The 25,296-nt window shown below is 37.5% G+C and overlaps 1 protein-coding gene across 8 annotated transcripts in view; it reads left to right on the top strand.

The window, feature by feature from the left end:
* The window catches only part of PKP4 (plakophilin 4), a 240,409-nt gene that overhangs the window by 73,652 nt on the left and 141,461 nt on the right, over window positions 1-25,296 (top strand). For 7 of the 8 annotated variants that reach the window (XM_046018367.1, XM_046018372.1, XM_046018369.1 and 4 more), the window contains exon 2: window positions 3,541-3,677. In XM_046018367.1, the coding sequence (XP_045874323.1) occupies window positions 3,546-3,677 (132 nt within the window). In that variant the 5' untranslated portion in view covers window positions 3,541-3,545. Of the gene's footprint in view, window positions 1-3,540; window positions 3,678-3,824; window positions 3,895-25,296 lie in introns of those variants that run through there. The other variant, XM_046018373.1, reaches the window with a different exon arrangement.

The raw sequence follows: 25,296 nt of genomic DNA on the forward strand, positions 1-25,296 counted from the left end.
TTGGGGGACTTCTAATATACATGCCTCACTAGAGTCTAGACACACTACATTTCCATGGTTACGCTGCCAGAGACAGAAATTAGAACAGCTTAACATGACTTTTCTTTGGTGTGCCCCTTTCTGGTTCTCACAGATCATCTCTTGGATAAAATCCTTTTAAGAATCTCACCTAAGATCCATGTCTAGCTCTCTAGTTTATGATGTAAAGAGAGTCTGCTTTCTTTTCTTCAAAAACAGCAGTGACATTTTCCTGCTGCCAGTTTTCTGGCACCTCTGCCATTCCCTGTGATTCTCCAGAGAGCCCCCAGAATGCTTCAGTTTTCTCAGGTCCCTAGAATGTGTTTGTCCAGATCAGGCAAGTTGAAGTCATGGAAGGAAGCACTAGGCTTTATTTCTCACAGTCCCTTTGCTATAGAAGCAAAGAACACCAAAAGTTCTTTTGATATTGTTGTTTTTTTTTTCCTTTGCTAATGGGGAGAAGTAATAATCTCACTCTGTGATTCTAATCATAGCTTGATTCCTGTAACTCCTTAAATTGTTATGAGAACTACAGGGAACTGGATAGAAGACCTTAGAACTTGTCAGTCCTGTGGCATCCCTCCACTGCCCAGTGTTGGGTTCTGTTATTTGGGGACTGTTGCGGAAATGAGGAGCAGTGAAGTGTCTTTTAGGTATGCATAGGCACCATGGTCATTCTTCAGCCCGGCAGCGTTCGAGAGTACCTGCAATACCTTTCAGTCTTGGAGAAATTGGAGAATAAAAAATATTATCCCTGCCTGTGAAAATCCCCTCTCCTGCCTTGTACTGGTTTCTTTTATAAATTCCTAAGTACTTCACAGCCTCTAACCATCAACTTTGGTGGTGTTAATCCATCGCTTCCATCTTGCCATACTTAGCCTTGATTTAATCATATTTTGCTGCCTCAGCTAGGTGATGAAGCACTAGTGGTCAGTGGTCAGTGACCCTGTCTTATGCCTGAACCCCCTATCCCCTGCACATGTGGGCAGAGTGGTATTTGGAAAATGCTCTTCTGATATTGGTCCTGTACAGTCAGAATCATCAAAGTAAATATGGTGAAATAAGTGTGGTATACTTATAGTGATATAATTAGAATAATACAATTATATGTTTCAGTAAAGTTCTTCCTATTTATGTAAATAATTAATTATTACTTCCCCAGTGATGCTTCTGTTTTCTCCTTTTCTCAAATTTTCTTTGTTCACTGAATTTGTTTCTCTTTTCCTTACACATTGGTATTTCGTGATATTATACTCTTGACATTTAAAAATTTTGATTCTTGGCATTATTTGTTTCACTGTTGCATAGTAACATTTTTGTTCTTTGCAACCATCTGCTTATTTTAAGGTGTATAGTTTTTCAATGGCATAGACTACTTTCATATCTTTACTTGCCTTAAATGTTAATCTAAGATCTTTATATGTGACATTTTTTTCTTTATAGACTTCATATCTTGTTTCTGTTGAGTACCCGGTAAATACAGAAACGGGCTATTTTATTCAATTGGTGATATTGTAAGTATATTTTATATCTCAGGACTACCATGTATACTAAAAAATAAAGATTCCCATAAAATCCTTCCATTCTGCTGTAGAAAGAATTAGTAAATCCTTTTTAAAGGATGAAAATGGGGCTCTACAATGGCAACTTGTCCAAGGGCACTTGGGTTTTGATCCTAGACCCAGTTATCCCAAGACTGAATGAAGTTCCTCCTCTACTCATACTTAAGGAGATCCTTCTCCTTGAAGGTAAGGCTGTGCCTAAGCTTGGGCACCATAGAAATGAAAGACAGAATTCACCTGCTAGAGCAGGAATACGGACTCTTCATGAAGCTGGCATTAGGGAAAATGCACAGACTCATCACATTCACTGCCCATTTCTGCCTATTAATATGGCAAGAATAAAGCCACTACTATTAGAAGCTTGGAACCCAAACTCATCTTCACTAATGTGTAAGTCAGAAGACTGAGGATGAGAGATGGAGAGAGGTCAGGTGGTATGCGTATATCTTCCCTTCTCTTACAGATGATGATTTTAGAAAAAGCAAACTGATACTAAAATTTGAGGGAACGGGGAAAAATCCCCAGATCATACTATGGAATTGAACATTGTGAAAATTGATTTAAAGAAAATAAAAATATAACAATAGAGTAATTTTTATGAGAAAACTATGAAGAATGTTGAGAATAGTATTTATGGTCTGACAATCCATATATGAGTTTACAGAGGAACACATTAAACAAATAAGATCTCATGAGTACCACACACTTGGTGAGATTTGCCTGATGACTCCAATGAGACATGGAAAAGATGGTCAGTCCTTCATTTATATATTAATTTATTCAACAAACATGTATTGAATACCTATTACATATGCCAGGCACTAGACTAGTCTCATGGTATGATAGGCTGTGCTCTCAAGGAAGCAGACTGCTGTGCAAACAAGTTACTAAAATTTTCACAGCATTTTAGGTGGGAGTCTTTCTCCAGTCTTCTGCATTCATGAAAAATCCTTATCAGGTCAGTGGTCTGGCAAGCACATCACTCTTGGTGTGTTGAGGCACTCCATCGCTTTAGAACTCATCCTTTCATAATCTGTGGGTCTGAAAAATAGACCCCCCTTAAATACCATCTCCATTGCCATTCTCGTTTTTGGATAATCAGATTCCTTTTTTTTTTTTTTTAAGATTTTATTTATTTATTTGACAGAGATCACAAGTAGGCAGAGAGGCAGGCAGAGAGAGGGAGAAATAGTCTCCCTGCTGAGCAGAGAGCCCCATCTGGGGGCTCCATCCCAGGACCCTGAGATTCATGACCTGAGCTGAAGGAAGAGGTTTAACCCTCTGAGCCACCCAGGCATCACTGGTAATCAGATTCTTCTAAGGAAACCACATTAGCTATAATAGTCCACCAAAGATATCCTTGTTCTAGTTATTAATGATTTCCGTTTCTTTTGAATACAGGAGACTTTTGTTTATTTTCAAGCCCAGGTTTAAAACCTTTTTTTTTTTAATTGCATAATCCTCTTCTGTAACTGGTAAAGCATTTGTGTATTTGTAGACATCTTCTGGTATGGGGACTTTACAAACTGGCCCCTGTAGCAATCTAGAAGATTTATTATTATTTGTTTCATGATATAATCATATTTACTTACTGGTTATCTGATTAGAAAAATCAGTGATTCAGCAAGCTTCTAACAGTTTTATTGTCCTTAGTACATTTTTAACTAAGAGCCCTCTTCCCCAACACTTTAGTCATTTTTTTTTGCTATGATGTTGTTTATACATTTTCTTAGTATGTATTATTACTGCTACAACTACTATTATTATTTTAGTATTCAGTCGTAGTATCTATACTTTTGGCCCTAGATGTTGCTTTTAAAAATCAAATAGCTGTAAGGAGTTGTGATCTTTGTGCATAGAAGTCCATAGTATATCCTAGGAACCATCTGCAAATCCTCAGTCCCTGCCTGTTCTTCCACAGGAGCGCATGAACAAGTGTTAACTCTTTGCTTGTTTGCAGGAGGAATGCCCGCTCCTGAGCAGGCCTCACTGGTGGAGGAGGGGCAACCACAGACCCGCCAGGAAGCTGCCTCCACTGGCCCAGGCATGGAACCCGAGACCACAGCCACCACTATTCTAGCTTCCGTGAAGGAGCAGGTATAGCCTCTTATTGGAATTTGCAATCAATTATTTCTTCAATGCCTTTAAAAATTAATCTTTGAATGTGTTTTAAACTTGTCTAACGTCCTTGATGCCTTCACGTTTTTTAATTATAAGGTGTTTACATCCCTGAGTACATTGGGATGACTGGCACGTAGAGCCGCTCCAGGTGCCAGTCAGAATCGGAACATGCAGGATACTTGTGCGTCTGCAAGTAAGGACAATATCGATGGTGCTTGGTGTCTCTGTCTCTCCCACATTGCAGAGTGTGTGCATGCACGCCAAGCCTTGTGAAGCATATTTTACACTGCTGACTTTTCTGTCAGGACTCTGGCAACTTGAGGCCTGTAATATCTTTAGATGTGTTGAACCATTTAACATTTTAATATAGGTATTATATAGGCTGTCTTTGTGATTTTTGGATAAAGGCTATATTTGTTGTGTTTGTCTGAATCAAAGTATATCCATTTTGTGAGCTAGTGTTCTAAAACTTGTCAAACTGTGCCAGTTTGCTTCAATGTCATGTTTATGTTGACTTTTTATTTTAAGGTACTTAATGCTATTTATCCTTCAAATACAAGTAGCTTTCTAAATTATTGTGCTTAGAGAAATTGGAATTCCTGAATTTAATTTCTTCAGATTTAGAAGCTTAATAAGGTGAATGTAAATTTAAAGCTCCAGGGATAGTTGTTTTTTTTTTTTTTTCTCTACTCCCTCCCTCAAAAACAGAACAAAACAAACGTATTTGCCTTCTCTGAGGGTTTTTCTGTTGGAAATAATTTCATATTACAGCTTTTTAAGCCTTATGATTAAACCTCTTCTCAGGAGTTATAAACTTAGGTGTATATTTGATGGAATGTTCTTTCAAAAACCAGTATCAGCAATTCAGATGACTAATGATGGCAGAGTAAAGGAATATTTAATACCTCATTATTTTACTGTTTGCTGTAACTTACAAACTAGCTATGTAGAGTGAAAGAACACTCCAGAATATTTGACATTAGAACTGTGTTTTCAAGAAAAGTTATTTCATAGCTTATTCGAGTAGCAAGACATCAAATTACTCTCCATTCCCCCACTGAAATTTGAAGTTTTCAAAACATTCCACAAACTAAGAATTTGAGAAGGCATAAAAAAAAATTGTAGTCAGTACTGTTTCCATTTTGCACTAAACTATAGATTATCAAGCTTCTCTCACCTTTATGGAGGAAAAAAGGACTCTTTTCTTATTGCACTTCATAGCTGTTGAGATTTGACCCAAGGAGCTGTAAAATGAGAAGACTCTGATTTATTTTGAGCTGTGAGTGTATTCCCCATTTTGGTGAAACATAATGGTAAATTTATCAAAATGCTCAGAACTGACTTAAAGCTAGAAACTGTGTTCAGTAAATATAGCTACAGGAACTTTGCATTTGTACCTTGAGACTGGATGATACCCTGCATGTTGAAGAAAATTGGAAACCTATCATGATTTTGGCACTAGAATTCCTTGGCAGCCTCAGATGACGTCAACATTCTGTCTTTTGGTGATAAATAGTGTTCTGAATGAATTTATTTTGTGGGAGATAGCTTGAAGCGTCCCCGTTTCTGACGATAGCCAAAAGAATACAAGTATTTGCTATTTATGAGAAGAATTACCATATATATCTCAGATTATTTAGTTAGTGGGAGGCTATACTCTTCTATTCCTGTTCTAAGAATTTGAATCCACTAACATATATTTGCAATTTTCATGCTTAATTTCTTTTAAAATTGTTTATCAGTGCTCAGTACTCAGCATTTCATTCAACCCAAGACCATAGCCATCTCTTGTTCCAGGATATTCACCTGATTTTAAATAGCCAACTCAGGCTTCCAGGCAAGATCCTCTAATTTCTTTATAGTTGAGGTAGAAACTTCTTACGACTTTTCTCAAATGTCAGTCCCTATGATCTGCCCAGTGAGACAGAGTACAGAACAATTAGTCATTAAAAAGCTAGTTACTGGGGCGCCTGGGTGGCTCAGTGGGTTAGGCCTCTGCCTTCAGCTCAGGTCGTGGTCACAGGGTCCTGGGATTGAGCCCCGCATCGGGCTCTCTGCTCGGCGGGGAGCCTGCTTTCCCCTCTCTCTCTATCTCTCTGCCTACTTGTGATCTCTCTTTGTCAAGTAAATAAATAAAATCTTAAAAAAAAAAAAAGCTACTTACTATGCACCTTATATATTTGATTTGAAAATAGTCAGAATGTGACATTCTTAATTGTGTTAGGCCCAAATGAAATAGTTAATGTCCTTGATAATATTTTATATCAAAAGAATAATATTCTTGGATAGGATGTATTACTTTTTAAAAAAAAATCTCACTACAATGTAATGTTCACAGCCATGGAGGGAAAACATGAGCTGCTCTGAGATAAAAAAAAAAAAAGACCTTGAGTGGCAGCCATGTGTCAGGAAGAATGTTTCATTGGGTACAGAAGGAAGAGACCCTTTCAAAGCAATTGAGTAGATAGCCTGGGTTCCTGTCCTGCACCCACTGCTTTCTGTGTCATCTTGGAAAGATTTCTTAACCTCTCTGCCTCAGTTTTTCCTCTAAAAATTGGTGACAATGATAGTTATTGAGAACATTAAATTAACCATTGTAAAATCCTTACAGTGGTGTCCAGCACTTAGTAAGTGCTCACAGTAGGGGCTAATATTACTATTTAAATTGGCATTTCTACCTAAGAAGAAAAGGCACCTCTTCGGAGGAACTGGTGGTTCTATTTTTAAGTATGTGTATATGCATCTATATGCATACACACACACACACACCCCAGGGAGCCTTCTTTGGACAGTGATATGAAGATAAAACAACTTTGTGTATATTGAGCTATATTTATGCTATGACAGTATTTTACTTCTATATGGCATTAGACTTTGAAAACTTCACCATGCTAATCTCACAAATTAGAAAAGCCTTATATATGTATTATAAGAAATAGAACATGTAAAAATAAATTTTACCAACATGCTGATTTTGTGCAACTCAAACATAATGTCAAGGCACTTGGTTAAAAAATGGGAAGATATTTTATTTTATTTTTTAAAAGATTTTATTGATTTATTTGACAGAGACATAGGGAGAGAGGGAACACAAGCAGGGGGAGTGGGAGAGGGAGAAGCAGGCTTCCCGCCAAGCAGGGAACCTGATGCAGGCTCGATCTCAAGACCCTGGTATCATGACCTGAGCCAAAGGCAGATACTGAAAGACTGAGCCAGCCAAACACCAGAGAGTATTATCTTTTAACACACACCTGAATTTTGAGATAGGAAGTCTGGGTTCTTCTTGAGTAAAAGTACGTCCAAGCCACTAAAAATACCTCACGTGTACTCCCCCTGGGCCATTCACAGTTAGCAGTAGGGAAGGGAATAGCAAGCAACCAAAGTGGTCTTGTTAACAAAGCATTAGTCTGTTAATATCTGAAATTGGATTTTGGGTGTAAAACCACAATTAAATCTTTCTCTGCTGGGCCATACTTTCCCTAGGATCCCAAAGACAGAAGCTGCAAAATGTTGAGATTCACATTCTCTCCCTTTTGTAATGTGATAACATTTTACATTGATGTCAGTCACTTAGATGCATACCTGTGCAGTCATAGAAAAAGTCCTTGCTCTTTGGCAGAAAGAACGAAGTAGCCTGCTTTTGTTCAAGTGCTGTCTCTTTTGGGACACCATTTGCACCCCAGCTGAAGTCAGATCCCTCTCCTCTTTAGCAGTTTATACCACTGCTTTGACTCTTACTGTATGCTCCCTTACCTTATATAACCAGCTCCCTAACAACAGAGCCATGTTTTATACATTGTTTCACACACATTTTATAGGCTCCCCGTCCCCCATTGCCTTTAATGATACTAGATTTGCAAGAAATGATTGCTTAGAAAGGGAGTGGGTGAATAATACTGGCTCTCAGATTACTTTGTCACCGATTAACTATTTTGTGAAGATAATGGGACCTATAGCCACATTCATAGAGCATTACTGAACATGAGAATCTCACAGACAGCACTGAGAAATGTGGCTATTCAGTGATTTATTTTTATCCTTTACACAATTTGAATTGAATGTATCCATATTGATGTAGGAATTAAATCTGATCTCTGCATGGAGCAAACTAAAATTTTATTTCCTATTAGTGGTCAAAAAGTAACATAGGTGTTATGAATTTCTCTTCCCATCTATCCAACCTAACTGAAAATTAAGTGAATGGAAAAGAGGATGTGGTTTATCTTGGTAATGTCACAAAATATCTACACAAAATATCATGTATACCAAGTGATAGAGCTAACCCCTGAAGAAATCATGCTTTAAGAGAAGTGAAAGGCATCCTGTGAGAATAACAAAATAATGTGATCCTTGAACTCAAATCCAGAATTACATGAAGTGCCAGTTAAATGGAAGCCACCAGTTGTCTGTAATCAGGATCAGCATTGGACAGTTTCTCCTGTTCAGCTCAACTCCTTAATAAGGATCCAGGAGTCCATGATGAATACAGATATTAGAAACAAAGAATTTTTTTTTTTTTTTGGTATCCTGGTAGTTTTCAAGTATCTGGCAAATTTAAGAATGGCCTGTGCCTAGCTTATTATCTTACACCTAGTACAATAAAGAAATATGGCCAGATGTGGTACTCTCAAAAGGGCCCTGCCTCTTCCTGTAAAAACCTTAGGTTTAAATGATTGATTTCTCCTTGAAGTGGTTGGTAAATATTTGGATATAGAAGAATTGGAATTTGATAACACACTGGCTGCTCATCCAAAGCTTTGCCACTACCCCCGCCACATAGATGTGTCATTGTGGCACAATGGAAACAGTGAGTCAAGGGCCGTGTATAGGCCATTATTATCAGCTGGGAGAGTATATTGTAGTTTTTATAACTGATAGGATGTGATCTGGATTATAGAAACTCTTTAAAAAGACCATATGGCCAATCATAGGGTTAACAAGCATATTTCTTGGCTCCATATAGGATGCAAGTTGATTTGCATTCTGTAGAATCACACATAATTTTTATTACACTCTCTTATTTTCTGTCATTAAATTGCTTGCATAATTGAGATCTTTATTTGAACTTGGCCATACTCAGGCACTTTAACTTCCATTCTGCTCTTCCCTTACAAACTGCACTCTTTTATTTTTGGCTTCCGATTTAAGACGTTTGGAAACCACATTTAAGGCTGAGGCCAATCCAGATAGCATGAAATCATAAGCACAGAATAGATTTGGTGAAACATGCTCATTTTACATGTACTTTCTTACTCTGGTGAAGTCCTAAATTATGTACTGTATATACTTCTTTTGTTATCTTTGATGAGTGAAAATTACAATGTACTTTACTTGTGAGGCTCTTAGAGAGAAGCCTCAAAACATTTTCTGACTTCAGTGAAAGTTTCAATTCTCCCTTCAGTGTGGCCATGTTAACTTAAATGAAATCTTAATATCAAAGAGTGAAATGTGAGTCATTAAAGATCCTTAATTTTTGAAGATAGAGTAAGGAACTTTGGAGCCAACTGTGCCCTACTGATACTACTTCATTTTTACATGGATATGTTAGCTTCAGTAATTACACACCCTTCCTGTATGGCAGAATGCCCAGAACTGAATAAATTCCAGTACAATTATTTACTTTATTCCTCTGAAACTGAAACAACTCAACTGTTGTGCACCTGCCTTAGCAGCTTCCTTTTATTTGGCCCCCAAGTTTATTTACAATGAAATCATTCTCTGACACACCTCAACCACATGCAGAAGACGGAATTTTAATTTCAACCGTAAACAAGCATAGTTTTTTGCTTAGCTAAAAGCAGTGTAAGTACGATGCCTAAAACTTCGCATTTTTCCTATTAGTAACTTAGTCATTTTTCACACTGGTAACTAACTTATCCTGGCAATTGTAATTATGTATGATGGAAGTCTTCCGTGCTTGAACTGCATCATCAAACACAAGGTAAGATCTTTTCCTAGTGATTTCTGTGGGATCATCAAATTTTACAGCTTTACCTCCTTAATATTCTGGAAATGTGGTTCAGCATGAGGTCAAGTGGCAGAGCTCTTGTGACACTGTTTGGTCTGGATTCAAAAATTCTGAGCCCTGCCAGTCGGTTTTCCGATCAGCCCTCTTCAATTGTGTGTGCTGTGGTCAGAACATAATGTTTCTCTTCTGTGTGTTCATGGTGTAGGGTATCCTCCATTTCAGGTATCTCTGTGGTTAAGGAATACAACAGAGTATCGCCATCAGGTTTATTCAGTATGTGAGTGTATGCAAAAAACTTGTCCTCAGCAACATAAAAAATGAGACTGCCAGGTTAGCAACAAGTATATACATTTTGTGATAACCCGATAAATGATGAGCTGGACCTGTTAGCAAAGTTGCCCAGTATTAGAGGTCCCAGAGGTACATCCCGAATAGCTGCGTATTTGTTCTATTTGATCCAGTTGGAGACATCTTTTTATGTTTATTCAGACTCTAGGTTTTGTTTGTTTTGTTTTGGTGTGTTTTGTTTTGTTTTGAAGAGCTCTTCAATTCCAGAAATTTGAACAGACTCCATCTGGCTTTTCACGCATAGCTAGATCACATGTGCAGACATGAAATACATAGTAGGTGCCCAAAAATATTTATTGGGCTAATGAACTGAGAATGTAAAAATGTTTACAGTTCTGCTGTAGTTAGCTTTAGTGCTTGCTTTCATCTAAATAAAAAATATTGCTTGAAAGCCTACTCTGATCATAGCACTCTATCCAGGAAAAGGAGGAGAGGGATGGTAAGGAGGCCTACAAAGATGAATCTCTTACATACAGTTTCTACCCTCAGAAGAATGCAGAGGGACAAACCATATTTTATACTTCTATGTGAAGTAATTGGCACAGTATGAATATTCATTAATGGAACCACAAAATCTAAGAATGTGTACTTGTGCCCCACTTTTTATTTAAGCAGGCTATAGATATGTCTTGTATCCTATCGGTTTTATATAAATTTGCTAACTTGGCATTTTTAACTTCAATTTTTGCTGTTGAATGAGCATTACCTTCTGTTTACATTTGAAAGTAATAGAGTTTTTTTCCTTTATTAACACTTTAAGCCTCACTTGGTATGTTTAAAATGATAATTTCCTTTTTAGTTGAATAACCATTCCTGTTCAGAGTTAAATTATGAATATATGATATAATTTTTCCCCTGTACATGCAAACTTTATCCTATTAAAGTGGAAATGACTGACTGCTGAGTCGGTGAGATTAAATGGGTGACAGGATTGTTCAGCACTGAATTCCCTGCACTGTGTGATCATTTTTCTTTTTAGAATCATTTCTGAAGAGAAAAATATTTTAGAAACATTCTTTTTCCCTCAGGTCTAACCCTGCAGTTACTTTATAGCTATAGCAGAACAGCCTGTCTTTATGTGGAAGTGCTCTCAATTTCTCAGTTACCATTTTTGTTACTTTTGCAGAAATGGGTCCATATGGCCTTACTGTATCTGTTTATATATTATGAATGTATTGTTTCCAAAGTGATTGGATCTGCTTGTACTTCAGCAAAGTAATTTAGGTTATGGTTATTTCATTTCAGACATTCCTAAGTTTTGGGGTTTTTTTTTTCTTCAAGTAGTTTGAAGACAAATCTCTGTCTTAGCTTATAGAGTCTTAGGAGTTTTTTTATACTCAGACCTTAATTCAGGGGTTACATTATTAGAAACAGTCTGCAAGCACGTTGAAAGAGCACATTATTGAAACTTGAAAATAAATGCATGTTATGCAATTAAACTCTATATAAATCGTATTTCAGATATGAATGTGACTGTCATGAATTGAAAGATAGTTTTCTTAGAATTGAAGTCTCTTGGCTCTTGAAAGAAAATATAATTTTCCTTTAAAAATTGGAGCTCAAGCTCTTTATATTTTAATTTAGAGACTTTTACATATAAAAATTCCTGTAGAGCAGCATGACACCAGAAAAGTATTCATCATGTGGTATCATCCTCTGTAATGGAAATATATCTGATTTGCAAGTTTTCCTAAATAAAGCTAAAAATCAAGGTGAAGGTCCTTAGTCACTGCATAAGACCTTCTATTAACACTATTTTGGCAGAATTAAGTCTTACTGTTTCCTTCAGATTGAGCATTTCTGCATTCTGTTATTCCTTTAGAAAATTCTTTCCCATCATAAAGTTGATGTAAACTCTCAGTTCTCCCCTTTGCAAGTATTTTTATAAATTGTTTTATTAAAAAAAATAAAGAATAAGCCTACCTTGCCCAAGCTCAGAGTAATTGGCACCTCCTTTTTTTCCCTCATGACCTTAGCTGCTTTATGTGTTTCTTGCTTTAAAGCTATAACTTTTGTAAGGGGAGAAGCTTGCTGGAGTTTCCCATTGCCCCATTTTCTCATTTGTTTCTTAATAAGGTGAATATTGTTTTCTTTATATAATGTAAGCGCTTCACAGCAGGGGCTTGTTTTTCTCTTATTCAGTTAGCAAAGTATAATGAAAAAGTGGATTCTTATTAAATTATTTTGCAGAGAAATGTATCTTAGTAATTGGTGCTGTTGGCATTATTTTAAGCTGATGAGAAGACTTGATGGTCTGTAGGTAAGAATAGGAAACTTCCATTTGTATAACTATGTGTACTATTACAGGTAGCTTATTTGATTTGCACCACAGAGTAAGGAGAACTTATTCTACTGGTGTGTAACTATTTTATTTGGTTGAATTTTTAAAAATTTCTGAACCCTTGATAAAACTTAATTTGATTCCCCATTAAAAACTATGAGGACATTCACCCAATTGTCAGAGTTGGAGAGTTGTCCTATTGTAAAGCCAGTAGAACAGGATGAAGAACAATGGCCAATGGGTTATCTATGCCAGGTCTGCCTCTGTGATCACAAAGACTGACCCCCCATTGTTTTACTGGGTTTGCTGCCTCTTAGTACAGCCAGGCTGCTGTTTTCTTCTCTCCCTGCCATCATCACTGCTACCACCAGTACTATTGGAAACATTATTAATTTGGAAAAGATTTTTTCATAAGGATAGGATATAAGAATCAATGAACTCTATGGAATAGAAATCTATTATGAATTACTAATATACTAATATAGCATACTTTAGTATATTAGTGTATATATAGAATATACTAATAGCTGAAATTATTACTTATCATGTGCCAGACATTGTGCTAGGTGCTTTACATGGAGGATCTCTGGTGTTCTTTATCACAACTTTATGAGTTAATGCTTTGAAAATCTCCATTTTTTTTGGCCACTGAACATCTGATCCAAATTTCTTTATTCCATGCATTTTCCCACCTTAGTAGACTTGGTGGGAAAATATGTAGTCTTAAGTGATATAGGTAAATTTTTTCTCTAAGTTGTTTTTAATCCTAAATTAGCCATGGCATTTTCTGTTGCTTTTAACAAAAAACCCTGAATTATTCAGATAGTTGTTATTATTGCCCCTACTTACAGGGAAACTGAAACTCAGGAAAGTTGATTAACTTGCCCAAACTTACCCAGTGAATTAGGAAGGAATCTGGGATCCATATCCAGGAAGTTAGGTTACAGAGATGCTTACTAGACAATTAAAATCTGCTATGGAGCCAATAAAGAGAAGAATGGATATAGAAGAAAGGTGAATCATTGGCAGTCACAAGAGCAGTTGAGAAGTTATCTTGGAATAGGAAGGAAAAGAACAAAAACTATATGATAGATGTTACTAGACATGGAATCTACAGAAAATAAATCTAACATAAGCATTGCAAATGTTCTCAAGAGTTTATAGTAGCTAGAACAGAAGCAATACTTTAATATAATTTTAAAACATTTTTTCTAAGCAGAAAGTAAAGCTGTGAATATACAGATTTGAAGGGGTAATCACATTCTAGGCATCACTATGGAAAAGAGACCAGTCTAGGAATAACTTTGACAAAATTTTATATTTACAAAGATACAGGAGAAAAAAAACTACAAGAATCCAGAGAAAAGACATGATTTATCTGCAAAAGATAAAATCAGACTGAGATCTAGCTTTGCTGAAACAGTAGATATAAAGAGAGCATAGAGCAGTGTGTTTAGAGTGATGAAGGAAAAATGCTTGTACTCTAAGAGTTTTACATCCAGCTAAATCGTCTGATGTGTGAAGGATTAAAAGGATATTCTCAGACATTCAGAATCTCATGAGATATATTCACCCTTGCACCCTGGTATCCTTTTTGATAATTGAAGATGTGGTTTTTTCAGAGAGTAACCAAATTTAAGACTCACAAATAAGAAATTCATGTTATGGGGCTCCTGGGTGGCTCAGTCAGTTAAGTGACTGCCTTCGGCTCAGGTCATGATCCCAGGTTCCTGGGATCGCATTGGGCTCCCTGCTCACTGGAGAGCCTGCTTCTTCCTCTGCCTCTGCCTGCCGCTCTACTTATTTGTGCTATCTCTCTATCAAATAAATTTTTAAAAATCTCAAAAAAAAAAAGAAAAAGAAATCCATGTTATAAAATAACTAGTGCATCTTCTTTACTCAATTAAGACTCCAAACCAAGAATTAACGATTACTACATGTTATCAGTTAGATTTTGCAGTTATTCTCTTGTGCTTTCCAGCTTCCTCTTGTCCATGAGCTGCACATACTCCTTGGATGGATGAATATGTTATTCTGGTGACTGCCACTATTGGCCATTGTTACTGTTCTGATTCACTTTTGATAATAGTAGCTAAGTTGTAGACAGTCCACAGGGAGAATACCCCATCAGTACAGAGTTTGAGGAATTCAGTGGCATTTTTCATTGTCTCAGCATATATGATATTTCACAACCTGTAAACTTATATTGAATAACTTAAGTCATGGTTTGTTGGCTTATTGAATTTGTAAAGACCCCCCCCCCCACCCCAAAATCTGCAATTTGAGCTGGGAACAAATTTCTATCTTTCTTGGACCTCTGAGTATTATTTTGATTGTGCTTAAAATGTCAGCATCGGTAATACAATCTTCTTAAGATATATACTTACACAGAAAATGTCTTGTAAGGAAATTCCCAAAGGTGTTCTGGACTGCAAAAAATAGGATTTGTATCTTTAGCACCAGACAAGATAAGCAGCGGTAGTTTAGCATATACCTGTTGGATGAGTAAATAAAATGATTGTAATCTGTGTAGAGTAATTACAAATGAGTAAGGAGAAAGAGGGTATTTGACAACAGAAGGAATATAAAGGACCAACATGCACATGAAGTAATTTTCTTAACTCACTAGTATCACAGAAATATGAATTAAAATAATGGGAATATATCTGCATTATGCTGGCAACTATTAAATCAAAGGTAAAACAGCATGAGTGTTGTGATGTTGGCAATTTCACGTAGTACTGGTGAGAGTAAAATTGGTACAACCATTTTGGAAAGCACTTGAATGATCTGTAGTCAAGGCCTTAAAAATGGTGTGTCTTTAGTTCAGTAATTCTAATTCTAGGGATCCAGTCTAAGGAAATATTTAGTTAACACAAAGATATTGATCACAGTGATGTTTCTAATATCTGAAAATTAGCAACAACCTAATTGCCCAATATGAGTAAAAAGATTACATAATAGTATATGTATTTGATGGGGTTTGTGCAGCCATTAAAAATCACATTTTTAAAGAATTTTTAATGACATGCGGGTGTTCACAATACAAATGAAAACAAGTTATCTAATTATATGTGTAGGATCTTCTATAGAAATACATATTTATGTATATACACACATGCACTCGATAATACAGGAGATACTTTCAAGGAGGTATGCTTTTCCCTGTGTATTTTCTAAATTTCTCATAAAACACATGTAGTGCTTAGTAAAAATTCTAAAAAATTCTAAAGCCACAAAATAAGATGACCTAGGAAGGAAAAAAGCCTTTATAAAAATTACAATAAAATGTTACTATAGCAGGGCACCTGGGTGGCTCAGTGGGTTGGGCCGCTGCCTTTGGCTCGGGTCGTGATCTCAGGGTCCTGGGATCAAGTCCCACGTCGGGCTCTCTGCTCGGCGGGGAGCCTGCTTCCCTCTCTCTCTCTCTTTCTCTGTGCCTGCCTCTCTATCTGCTTGTGATCTCTCTCTGTCAAATAAATAAATAAAATCTTTAAAAAAAAAAAATGTTACTACAGACTTTGGTTGACAGAGAAGGAAAGAACAGACCCTTATACAGGTTGTAAGGTATTGAAAACTTGTCAGTGAACCATAGTTGAATTGGAAAATTTTGCATGACTATCAGTCTTCAGATCCAGAAGGGTATCATGGCAGTGGTTAAGATCAGGAGCTCCCACTTCTACCCCTGGCTATGCTATGTGACTTTGAACTTTGGGTGAAGGCTCCTATGTCCTCATAATGGTTCCAATCTTACTAAAATAGGTACTCAGTAAACATGCACTACAGTTGTTATCCTTGAGATGATAGAACAGTTGTGGAAGCAACATATTCCAACCCTGGACCAACTTAGGGGGACCTGGATCCAGAAAGAGGAATACTCAGAGGGGTGGGCCCAGGCTAAGACTTGGCTCATGAAAAGGGTGTCGACAAAGGACCAGGCAAAGGTCACATGCCCAAGGGCCCTTATATCATCATGATGAGGAAGCTAATGGGAGAGGCCAATGTCTGTCTGGATCCATGGAGATATGGGTTGTGTTATCTTAAAATAATTTTGCAAATTCAACTCTTTGCAACTATCTTTAGAGTATATTTAGGAATCTCATCATATCTTTACCAGTTGCCTTGGAGGGAATTCTACCACATATCATTAAGTAAAAGAAGGAAGATGGAGAGAAGTGTGATAAATACTCATTTTTTTTGGACTGCCCCTCTCCAGGATATAAATTCCAATGATGCTTTCCACAGTATTCCGGAGCTTAGCGTAGTATCTGGTACTAATCAGCTTTCAGTACTTGCAGATTTTGAAAATGAGTGTTCATGGAAAAGAAATAGGGAACAAAACACAAATATACTAGTGTACATCAGACTCACATTAATTACCTAGGAAAGGTGAGAGAGTACATAAGAGCCCCTCCCCCAAAAACAGTGTAGGAAGGGCATATCCACTGTAAGTAGTTTCTTCATGACATTTATGATAGATACCTGGTTATTTTTTCTTGCTATTAGAAAAATCAGTTCTGCAGAAAATCAGTAGTGAAAAGAGATTGTTCAGAAATGGATGTTTGTTTTCTAAAGTGTAATGGTGGTCTTTGCATCTTAACCAGAATCACATAACACTGTGGCTGCTTCTGTGTATATAGATAGGTATCAGTCTGTCCAACCCAACAGCCTAGTAACAACAGACGGACTACATCTTAAAATGATGTCACACATTTTTGTGGGGAGTGGGGATCATCTGTACTGACATGACTATATTTTCTAGCTTTTAAATCCTTCCAGCTATATTTCATTGAAAATATAGCTTTAGTGAATCATGTCTAAACCTGAAGAAATATTGTGCTTTTGTGAAGAAGTTGAAAATTTGTCACTGCTGTGATGGTACATACCCCTAGTCTATTCTCGCCTTCCATAATCTGAATGCAGTCCAAAGTCACTTGTAATCACTTGGACTGATTTATTTGATCTGGCAGAATTCACATTGGTGTACTCTAAGTGTTCCTTTATGATACATTCCTACACAAAAAGGTAAATGTAGTAATTAGGACTGTCTTATGAATAGAACTATGCAAAAAATATGGAGCCATATCCAATGTAGTTCTTGTCTCTGAAAAATAACAACCCAGTTTCAGAGTCCTTGATCCCAGGAAGCCTAGAAATGCACAAAAAATTGAGTAGATTGACCACAAAATATTGCAAAGCAAAGATACAGTTTGCTATTCTGTGGCTGTTTTAGGTAACATTTTGACTGCCCTAACTAGGTTTTTAAATGTTTTGAGGAAACCATGTTCATTATTACAAGCACCTTGACAACTCCAAAAAAAAAACGTGAAATGGCCCCATGAGAGCTCGGGACCAGGGAGTGGGTAGGGGATGCCAGCAAGGAGGACTGAGCTAAGAAGACACAGGTCCCTCCCATTACCTTCAGTTGGATCTTTTGGAATGTGCTCCTGGGTGGGCTGATCATGATCAGCCCATCAGCCAGGGCAACCTCCCAGCTGGCCAGCCTGCCAACCCACTCCTAGAATCCTCTAGAAGAGGCACACAGAGCCCTGGGAGCTTCATTTTGTCCTGAGGATACCACTGTACCATAGTGATTATGGTATGAGGTTACCCTCAGTATTATTTACAAGTAAAATCTGATAATCCTAACTCATCAGTGAACTCTTAATAGAATTTAACTGTACTCTTCTAGTAGTTCTAAAATTCCTCCTGGTATGGCAGAAAGAATGGAGGCATTGGTGTCCAACTAACCTGGCTTCAAATACAGACTCCCACATATAACTTTATTATATTGGCAGGCCCTTCAACCTCTCCTATCCTGTTTCCTCCTCTGTAAAATTACAATAATAATGTATAGTTTGTTGGTCGTATACTTGAAATGCTGATAATGCTTGGTACTTAGTAGATGGTCAAGTCTCTTTAGAAGCAGAGCTATCTCAGGTGTTTCATGAATAATGATGCTTTCTCCTTTGGGGGGTTTTTAGTTTTAAAGCTTCATTCAAATCTAATTGCTCTTGAAATTGTTATAGCGAAATGAAGCCACCCACCCAGTGTGGAGTATTGTTTACTCTGTTGCTCTTTATTTCCTGCAGAGCATTAAATTTATTTTCCGTCTTTATCTACCAGAAATCTCTAACTCCCAATCTTCCAGTTTTGTTTGGTGAGTTGAGAAAAAGCCCCATTTTTTTCTCTGTTAGAACCTGCCTTAGGTCTCCTCTTACCTGATATGCATTTGAACATTTTGTTGTCTAGACTGATGTAATACAGTTATTCCACAAGAGCTCTCTGTTGGACCTAAGAAGCCACTGATTGTTTTGAGAATATGAGCTGTGGACAGAAGCAGTAGGTTCTGATTCCCAGTGCAGGATGGTGTGTTCAGGATATCTAGTGTGCTCAAGGGATTAAAGTCATCACGTGGGATGGGTCATGTTCTGTTTTGAACCCCTTAAAGAAGATTCCCAACCTCTCCTATTGAAAAGAATCCAGAGGAATTATTTCTCTGAAGTGTTTAATATTTTCAATTTTTAATATTGGATCACAAGTGCTCTGTGACATAGTACATTCAAGAAGTCTTTGTAGGAGTTGAGGCAGATAGTCAGCTCTGTCATAAATATGTGCTCACTGGGCTTCCGGTTCAGCTGCTGTGATGAGACAGCATGATAGTATGGCCTAAACAAGAGGGAAATATATCTCTTCTCATGAAACATTCTGGAAAGTGGTGGTCCAGAGTTAGCCAAGGCAAGAGTGCCACACGGCTGCCTTCTTTGGGTCTGAGGTAGCTGCCAGTTGTCATTAGGACTTGGCCGGCAGTAGGGGTGAAGAACCAGGGAAACGCACACACCTTTCTTTTGGAGAACACAGTCTAGATGAGGCTTGTTCTTCAGAGCGAGAAGCCCCCAAAGCTTGGGAATGCATGCTTCAGTTGAGCGACAATGAGATCATTGAAAATTATTATTTTTTAAGGATTTTATATATTTATTTGACAGAGAGAGAGAGAGATCACAAGAAGGCAGAGAGGCAGGCAGAGAGAGAGAAGGGGAAGCAGGCTCCTGCTGAGCAGAGAGCCTGATATAGGGCTCAATCCCAGGACCCTAAGACCATGACCGGAGCCGAAGGCAGAGACTTAATCCACTGAGCCACCCAGGCACCCCTCGAAAATGATTATTAACAACCATCAGTCTACTTGAAAAGAGAGTGGGTGCCCTGGCACCTGGGCCTTGTGTTGCTCCTCAGCTCTTTTCAACCTGCCTTACTGTACCCTCCTTTAGGTTATCACTGGACTGGGCTGTGCTATACTGAATGTTTCATGGTAGGTCTGTAAATGACACACTGATTTATATATTTCTTGGAAGATGATTCTGGTTTTCTATCTACCATTTGTAACGATGAGGTGCTATAAAGAATAGAGTAACATTTGGTCCCCTTGTGTTCTCAATATGTTTTTATTTTAAAAATGCTTCTTCATGTTTGTCTCTCCTGTAAATACTGCTTAAATTTTAAAAAATCCTCATATTGAACTTCTCATGATATTGCCATCTGTAAAATGATAATGGAAATGAAATTTTTAAAAAGCATTCTCATATTGAGCTTTTCACATGTAGGGGAGGAAAAAGTTTTCCCTCTTTTTTTGGTCAAGGCTCTTCCAGCTGGCTTAGGAATTAAATTGACATGAGACAGATTAATAGGAGAAAACCCCAAAATTTTATTACGTGAGCATGGAGGCCCAGTAATGAAATTGAGACCCAAAGGAGTAACCAAGGCAGGCAGTTTTTATACATTTTAGACAAAGAGACATTAAGTAGTGAAGAACTGGCAGAATAAAGAAGGCAGATGCTTGGGAGCTTTAATTAGTAAGGAATTCTAAGTGGAATTTGGGCTGAGGTAGTAGATTAGTGAAAAAATGTAACAAGGTATCTTTCTATAGCTTTCACAACTTTAAAGTCCCTCTCTCTGATCATTTTACTTCTTAGTTACAAAGGTGGTACTTTTTATATGGAAGACTTGTTTCCTGCTTTCAGGGGGCAGAGAAGAGTTTGAGTTTGAGTATCCTTACACTGTTTCCCAAGTAGCTTCAATTCAGAATGATCAATATACCATTGTGGCACATTTTGAGGTGGCCTGCTCTGGGACCCCATACATGCTATTACCATTTTGAATATAATAGTGATGTAAATTCCTGAATATACCCAGTATGAAAATTAATGTTGCTATGACATCCTAAATGTTTTGTTTCTATTTCTTTACTTCTCATTCCTTATATTTGGGGAAAAAAATCAGTGTATTACCGCAGCATCTTAAGTTTAAGTATTTTTTTTATAAATACCAGGTTTCTCTCCAGAGAATTCAGAGTGTCAAGTTATATTTGTAAGCATGTTGAATCCTGATAATCCCCCATTATTTGAAAACTTTTTCCTTTACAATTTATAATTGGAAATGAGTAGATTTCAAAGTATAATCTCAATTAAAGCAATTTGCTTTTAAGAAAACAAAAGTCAGGACACCTGGGTGGCTCAGTCAGTTAAGCATCTGTCTTCGGCTCAGGTCATAATCCCAGAGTCCTGGGATTGAGCCCTACATTGGGCTCCTTACTCAGTGAGGAGCCTGCTTCTCCCTCTGCCTGCCGCTCCCCTTGCTTGTGCTCTCTCTGTCTGACAAATAAAATCTTTAAAAGAAAAGAAAAAAAAAACATATTGTTGAGTTCAAACATTTTAATCCATGAGAATAGGAAAAATATCTATTTATTCAGCTTTTTATTCCTGGCACCTAGAATAGTGCCCTGGCCCATGTTAAGTATAATACTCAAATATTTGTTGACTAAATCATATTTAACTTTTTTAATTAAAAAAGTTTACAATTTTTAATGTACTCAAAACTGTAAAATAGAATACTTAAAATATTTTGAATAGCAGCTACCCTCCAAATACCCAGTACATCCACATACGGCATGCACACACATACACACACATGCCACTTATGTGTACACTCGTGTTTATTTGGATCTCGGGCTATTGGCAACTTCAGCCCTTTGAAACATACTAAAAATTGCAATGAAAAAAAATTGCAATGAAAATGTCTCTGAATAACTACATGGATCCTATACTTTGCTCTTTGGGCCCTCACCTTCAACGTTGTTCATTCTAATTTAAAATACATAATTTGGTTATCTTTATATTTTTGTAGGTTATGTTTTAAATGTGCAAATTTGTCTACGGGATGGGAAAGGGGTAGTGAGGAGAGGGTCCCAATGTTAGGAACAAGAAAGAGTGGAGATCAAAATTAGAAGGGGAAGAGTGGTAGCTCCAGCAGACATTCCAAAGTCAAGAAAGGAGACAGAACAGCTTATGGGCATGACCAGAGATTAATGATGTGTTCATCTGGTTGTGAGTTGTTCATAGTAATGCACTCAATCATCAAGAAAAGTGTGTGTCTTCTGTATATTCTATTTAACAAGTTAGGAAGAAGTGTGATACCTTAGGAATATTTGAAATTAGAAAACAAATTGACATTTGAAGGATATGCTTGAGATATCCAGAAGTTTTGTTTGTTTGTTTTTGTTTTGTTTTTTTCAAATGTTCATTCGACAGAGAGAGATCACAAGCAGGCAGAGAGGCCGGCAGAGAGAGAGGAAAGCAGGCTGCTCGCTGAGCAGAGAGCCCGATGCGGGGCTCGATCCCAGGACCCTGGGATCATGACCTGAGCTGAAGACAGAGGCTTTAACCCACTGAGCCACCCAGGTGCCCCGATATCCAGAAGTTTTAATCCTTCCTGTCAACAGCTTTTTAGTGAAAGATGACAGAGAAATGAGAAATGATTACCTAGAACAAAGGATCCAACTAACCAGTTGGAAAAAGGAATGCATTAGAAGGCCATAACTAGGGAAAACATCACTGAGGGACTAGTTCTACCCATCTAGTTATCTTCACCAATAGGCAGGGTAGGATTTTATTGCTAGACATACAATTATTGCTTACTAAGCATTTTTTTTTTTTTTAAGATTTATTTATTTGACAGAGAGAGATCACGAGTAAGCAGAGAGGCAGGCAGAGAGAGAGGAGGAAGCAGGCTCCCTGCTGAGCAGAGAGCCCGATGTGGGGCTCGATCCCAGGACCCTGAGATCATGACCTGAGCTGAAGGCAGAGGCTTAACCCACTGAGCCACCCAGGTGCCCCTTACTAAGCATTTCTTATGGGTCAGGTACTGTCCAAGTGTGTGCCTCACTTAATACCCCATGGCCCTGTAATTTAGGCATTACAGGGGTTTTTTTTTGTTTTTTGTTTTTTTTTTTTTCATTTTAAATAAGAGGGAACTGGGGTGTAAATGGGTTGAATTACTGCTCATGGTCACACAATTCATAAGCAGTTAGCAGGAAGCTTCTTTCTTGCCCCTCCACCCCCAGTTGCTGAGCTTATGCGCTTGGCCAGTGTTCAGGAGAGCCACACTTAGTTGAAGCAAAATCAGTTTCTAGTTGTGTAACTCTAGCCAGGCCATGTAGTGTTTTCAAGCCTCAGTCTGTCTGTTGGATGATGGGGTTAAGAGTGATTAGTTGACTGCCTACTACATGAGGGCATTATGAGACTCATGAGAGTAAAAGTATGTAGAAATCCTCTTAAGTTGTAAAAATTATTGTTCTAAAGCATTGTTATGATATTGTTATATCATACAACAAAATAATAAAGTTATTTCCATTTAAGAAGTAGTATAATATAGCATTGTGGACTAAGAAATAATGGTTAATTTAAGCCTCAAATATTTTCAAGTTAGAAATCTTAATTTGCTTATCCCTGCCATAAATACTGTCTTTTTCTACTCTCACCACCCGCCCCCAGCTTAATAAAAAAAGCGTCCTGGTTATGTTGTGTTTGTTTCATTCCATTGATATGTAGGCTGCATAAAGGAGGCAGTGACAGCAGTGGAGAATTTGTTTTGATTGGTGATTCCTTTTGCTGTGATTAGTGAATGTGGTTTGAATTGAACATACCACTAGAAGCCAAAAGGTTCTGTATTCACATGCAGTCATCCATCCAACTCAGTATATACACATCTATTTTCCATATATAACTAAATGTCAGGCAAGTTCTCATTCATCATCTGTTGGAGCTTTAGGACAGCAGAAAGCATGTCAAGAGAAGGCCCTCTTTAGCTGCAAATGGAAACAGGGAATGGTAACAGTGAAGAGATGTTTAAGGAAGCTGGAACTTAATGAAGCTCGCCTGTCCTGCTCAGTGCCTTCTACCGTCAAGGCTTTTCGTTCAAAAGACCAGGATCTAGTTCTGTCCTCTGCACATGAGTACACAGTATTATTGGGCAGTCAGAGTTCTAGCATTTGTAGTCTTCAGTTCAGAGCGTGAAAGAGAGCAGGTAGGACCATGTTTATTTGGGGGCCACAGGGTGGAAGACAGTGGAGAATTACTTCGGATCAGCTTTTGTTTCCTCTCAAGGAAGTCCTTCTCTCTTTGGAGGCTTGGCTTCCTCACCAAGCACCTCCTCACTCTCCCTCTGATTTCCTTAATTTAACAGCTGTTTCCTTTTCCTGCTTCCATAGCTCTGTCGTTGTTGCTCTTCCTACAACCCTACCAGCAGCATTGTTTCCTACTGTTTGTTCAAAGAAAGGGAGATGGAGAAGAGTTTTTAAAATTTGAGGTATGGGTGAGTGTTCTTTTTAAGTTGTAAACCAATGGTGGACGAGTGCCCTTGTTACACATTGCAGAGCACTGATAAAATCTCCTGAGTTTCACTGCTTTTTATAGTAACAACACAACTATTATGGGGTCTAAGGATATGCAGAAGTTAGGATTTCCCTAATTATACCTGCATTCAGTTTATAGTCTTCATATTTATTTAAACCCACTTCTAGTAGTTCATCATCATATCCATGAGCAATTATCGCTATCCATTTATATATATTTATGTATGTGTATGTGTGTGCGGCATGTACAAATTTACTAGCCTGGGTAGTTTAATTCAAACCTGGTATTGTAGTTTTCCTGTCTTTAACTGCTGATGAAACTTTATAACTGCATTGCATGATTTAGTTAATGTTTATAAAAATTCTTTGAAGGTAAAATCTCTTCATAAATGCCAAGGATTATGATCGCTTTCTTCATGTAATTCCCAGGCCTCGATTTCTCCTGCATAGAATTTCTTACATGATCAGTCAAGAGAGGTTTATATGTAATACCTTGGACAGTATTTCACCTTAGAAGCATATTTTTGGTTGAGGTGGATACTGGATTATTCTTGCTGGTTTTAATCTGGAACAAAATTAACTGTAAACTCAGATTAAATTGATAACTTCCTCAGCCATTTATACCTGGAATGCCTTTTGACTTTTGGAAGCTACCCATCAGCCTTGCTGCATTAGACTGTCAGATTGTTTATTAGATGTATACTGAATTTGTGCCACTATTCTGGGATTTATTTGAACTGAATTTGTTTAAGTAGAGAATTCTGTGATACACGCCAAGTGGTCTTAAAATGAATAATAAGATTTCAAGTACCAGTCTTTTTAGATTTCCTTTGCTATATGAAGTTCTTTGCCAGTTTTTAATTTTTTGTTTATGTTTTGTTTAGTTTGCTTTTTGAGGAGGGAGCAAAGGGAGAAAGAGAATCGTAAGCAGGCTCCATGCTCAAGCACAGAGCCCAATGCGTGGGGCTGTATCTCAGGACTCTGAGACCATGACCTGAGCTGAAATCAAGACTCAGACACTCAACTGACTGAACCACCAAGGCATCCCCTGCCCCCAGTTTACTTTTTGATACGGTTTTGTTGAAAATGTTGTTTTTTCTCCAGATTTTTGATGTATTCTTCTTGAAAGATTATTAAGAACTGTCTCTTATTACTGTGTTCAGAGAAGCCTGCAAATAGGAAACACTTAGATAAAGTAGATTAGATGGAAACGGTAGGTACTGCGTATTTAAACCTGATTGGAATCTTTATTATGTAGTCACAAAATATTTGGAATTTTGTTGACCTCAGTATACAGGAAAGAAAACTGAAA

Source organism: Meles meles, chromosome 9, assembly GCF_922984935.1.
Source record: "Meles meles chromosome 9, mMelMel3.1 paternal haplotype, whole genome shotgun sequence".
Taxonomy (NCBI): domain Eukaryota; kingdom Metazoa; phylum Chordata; class Mammalia; order Carnivora; family Mustelidae; genus Meles; species Meles meles.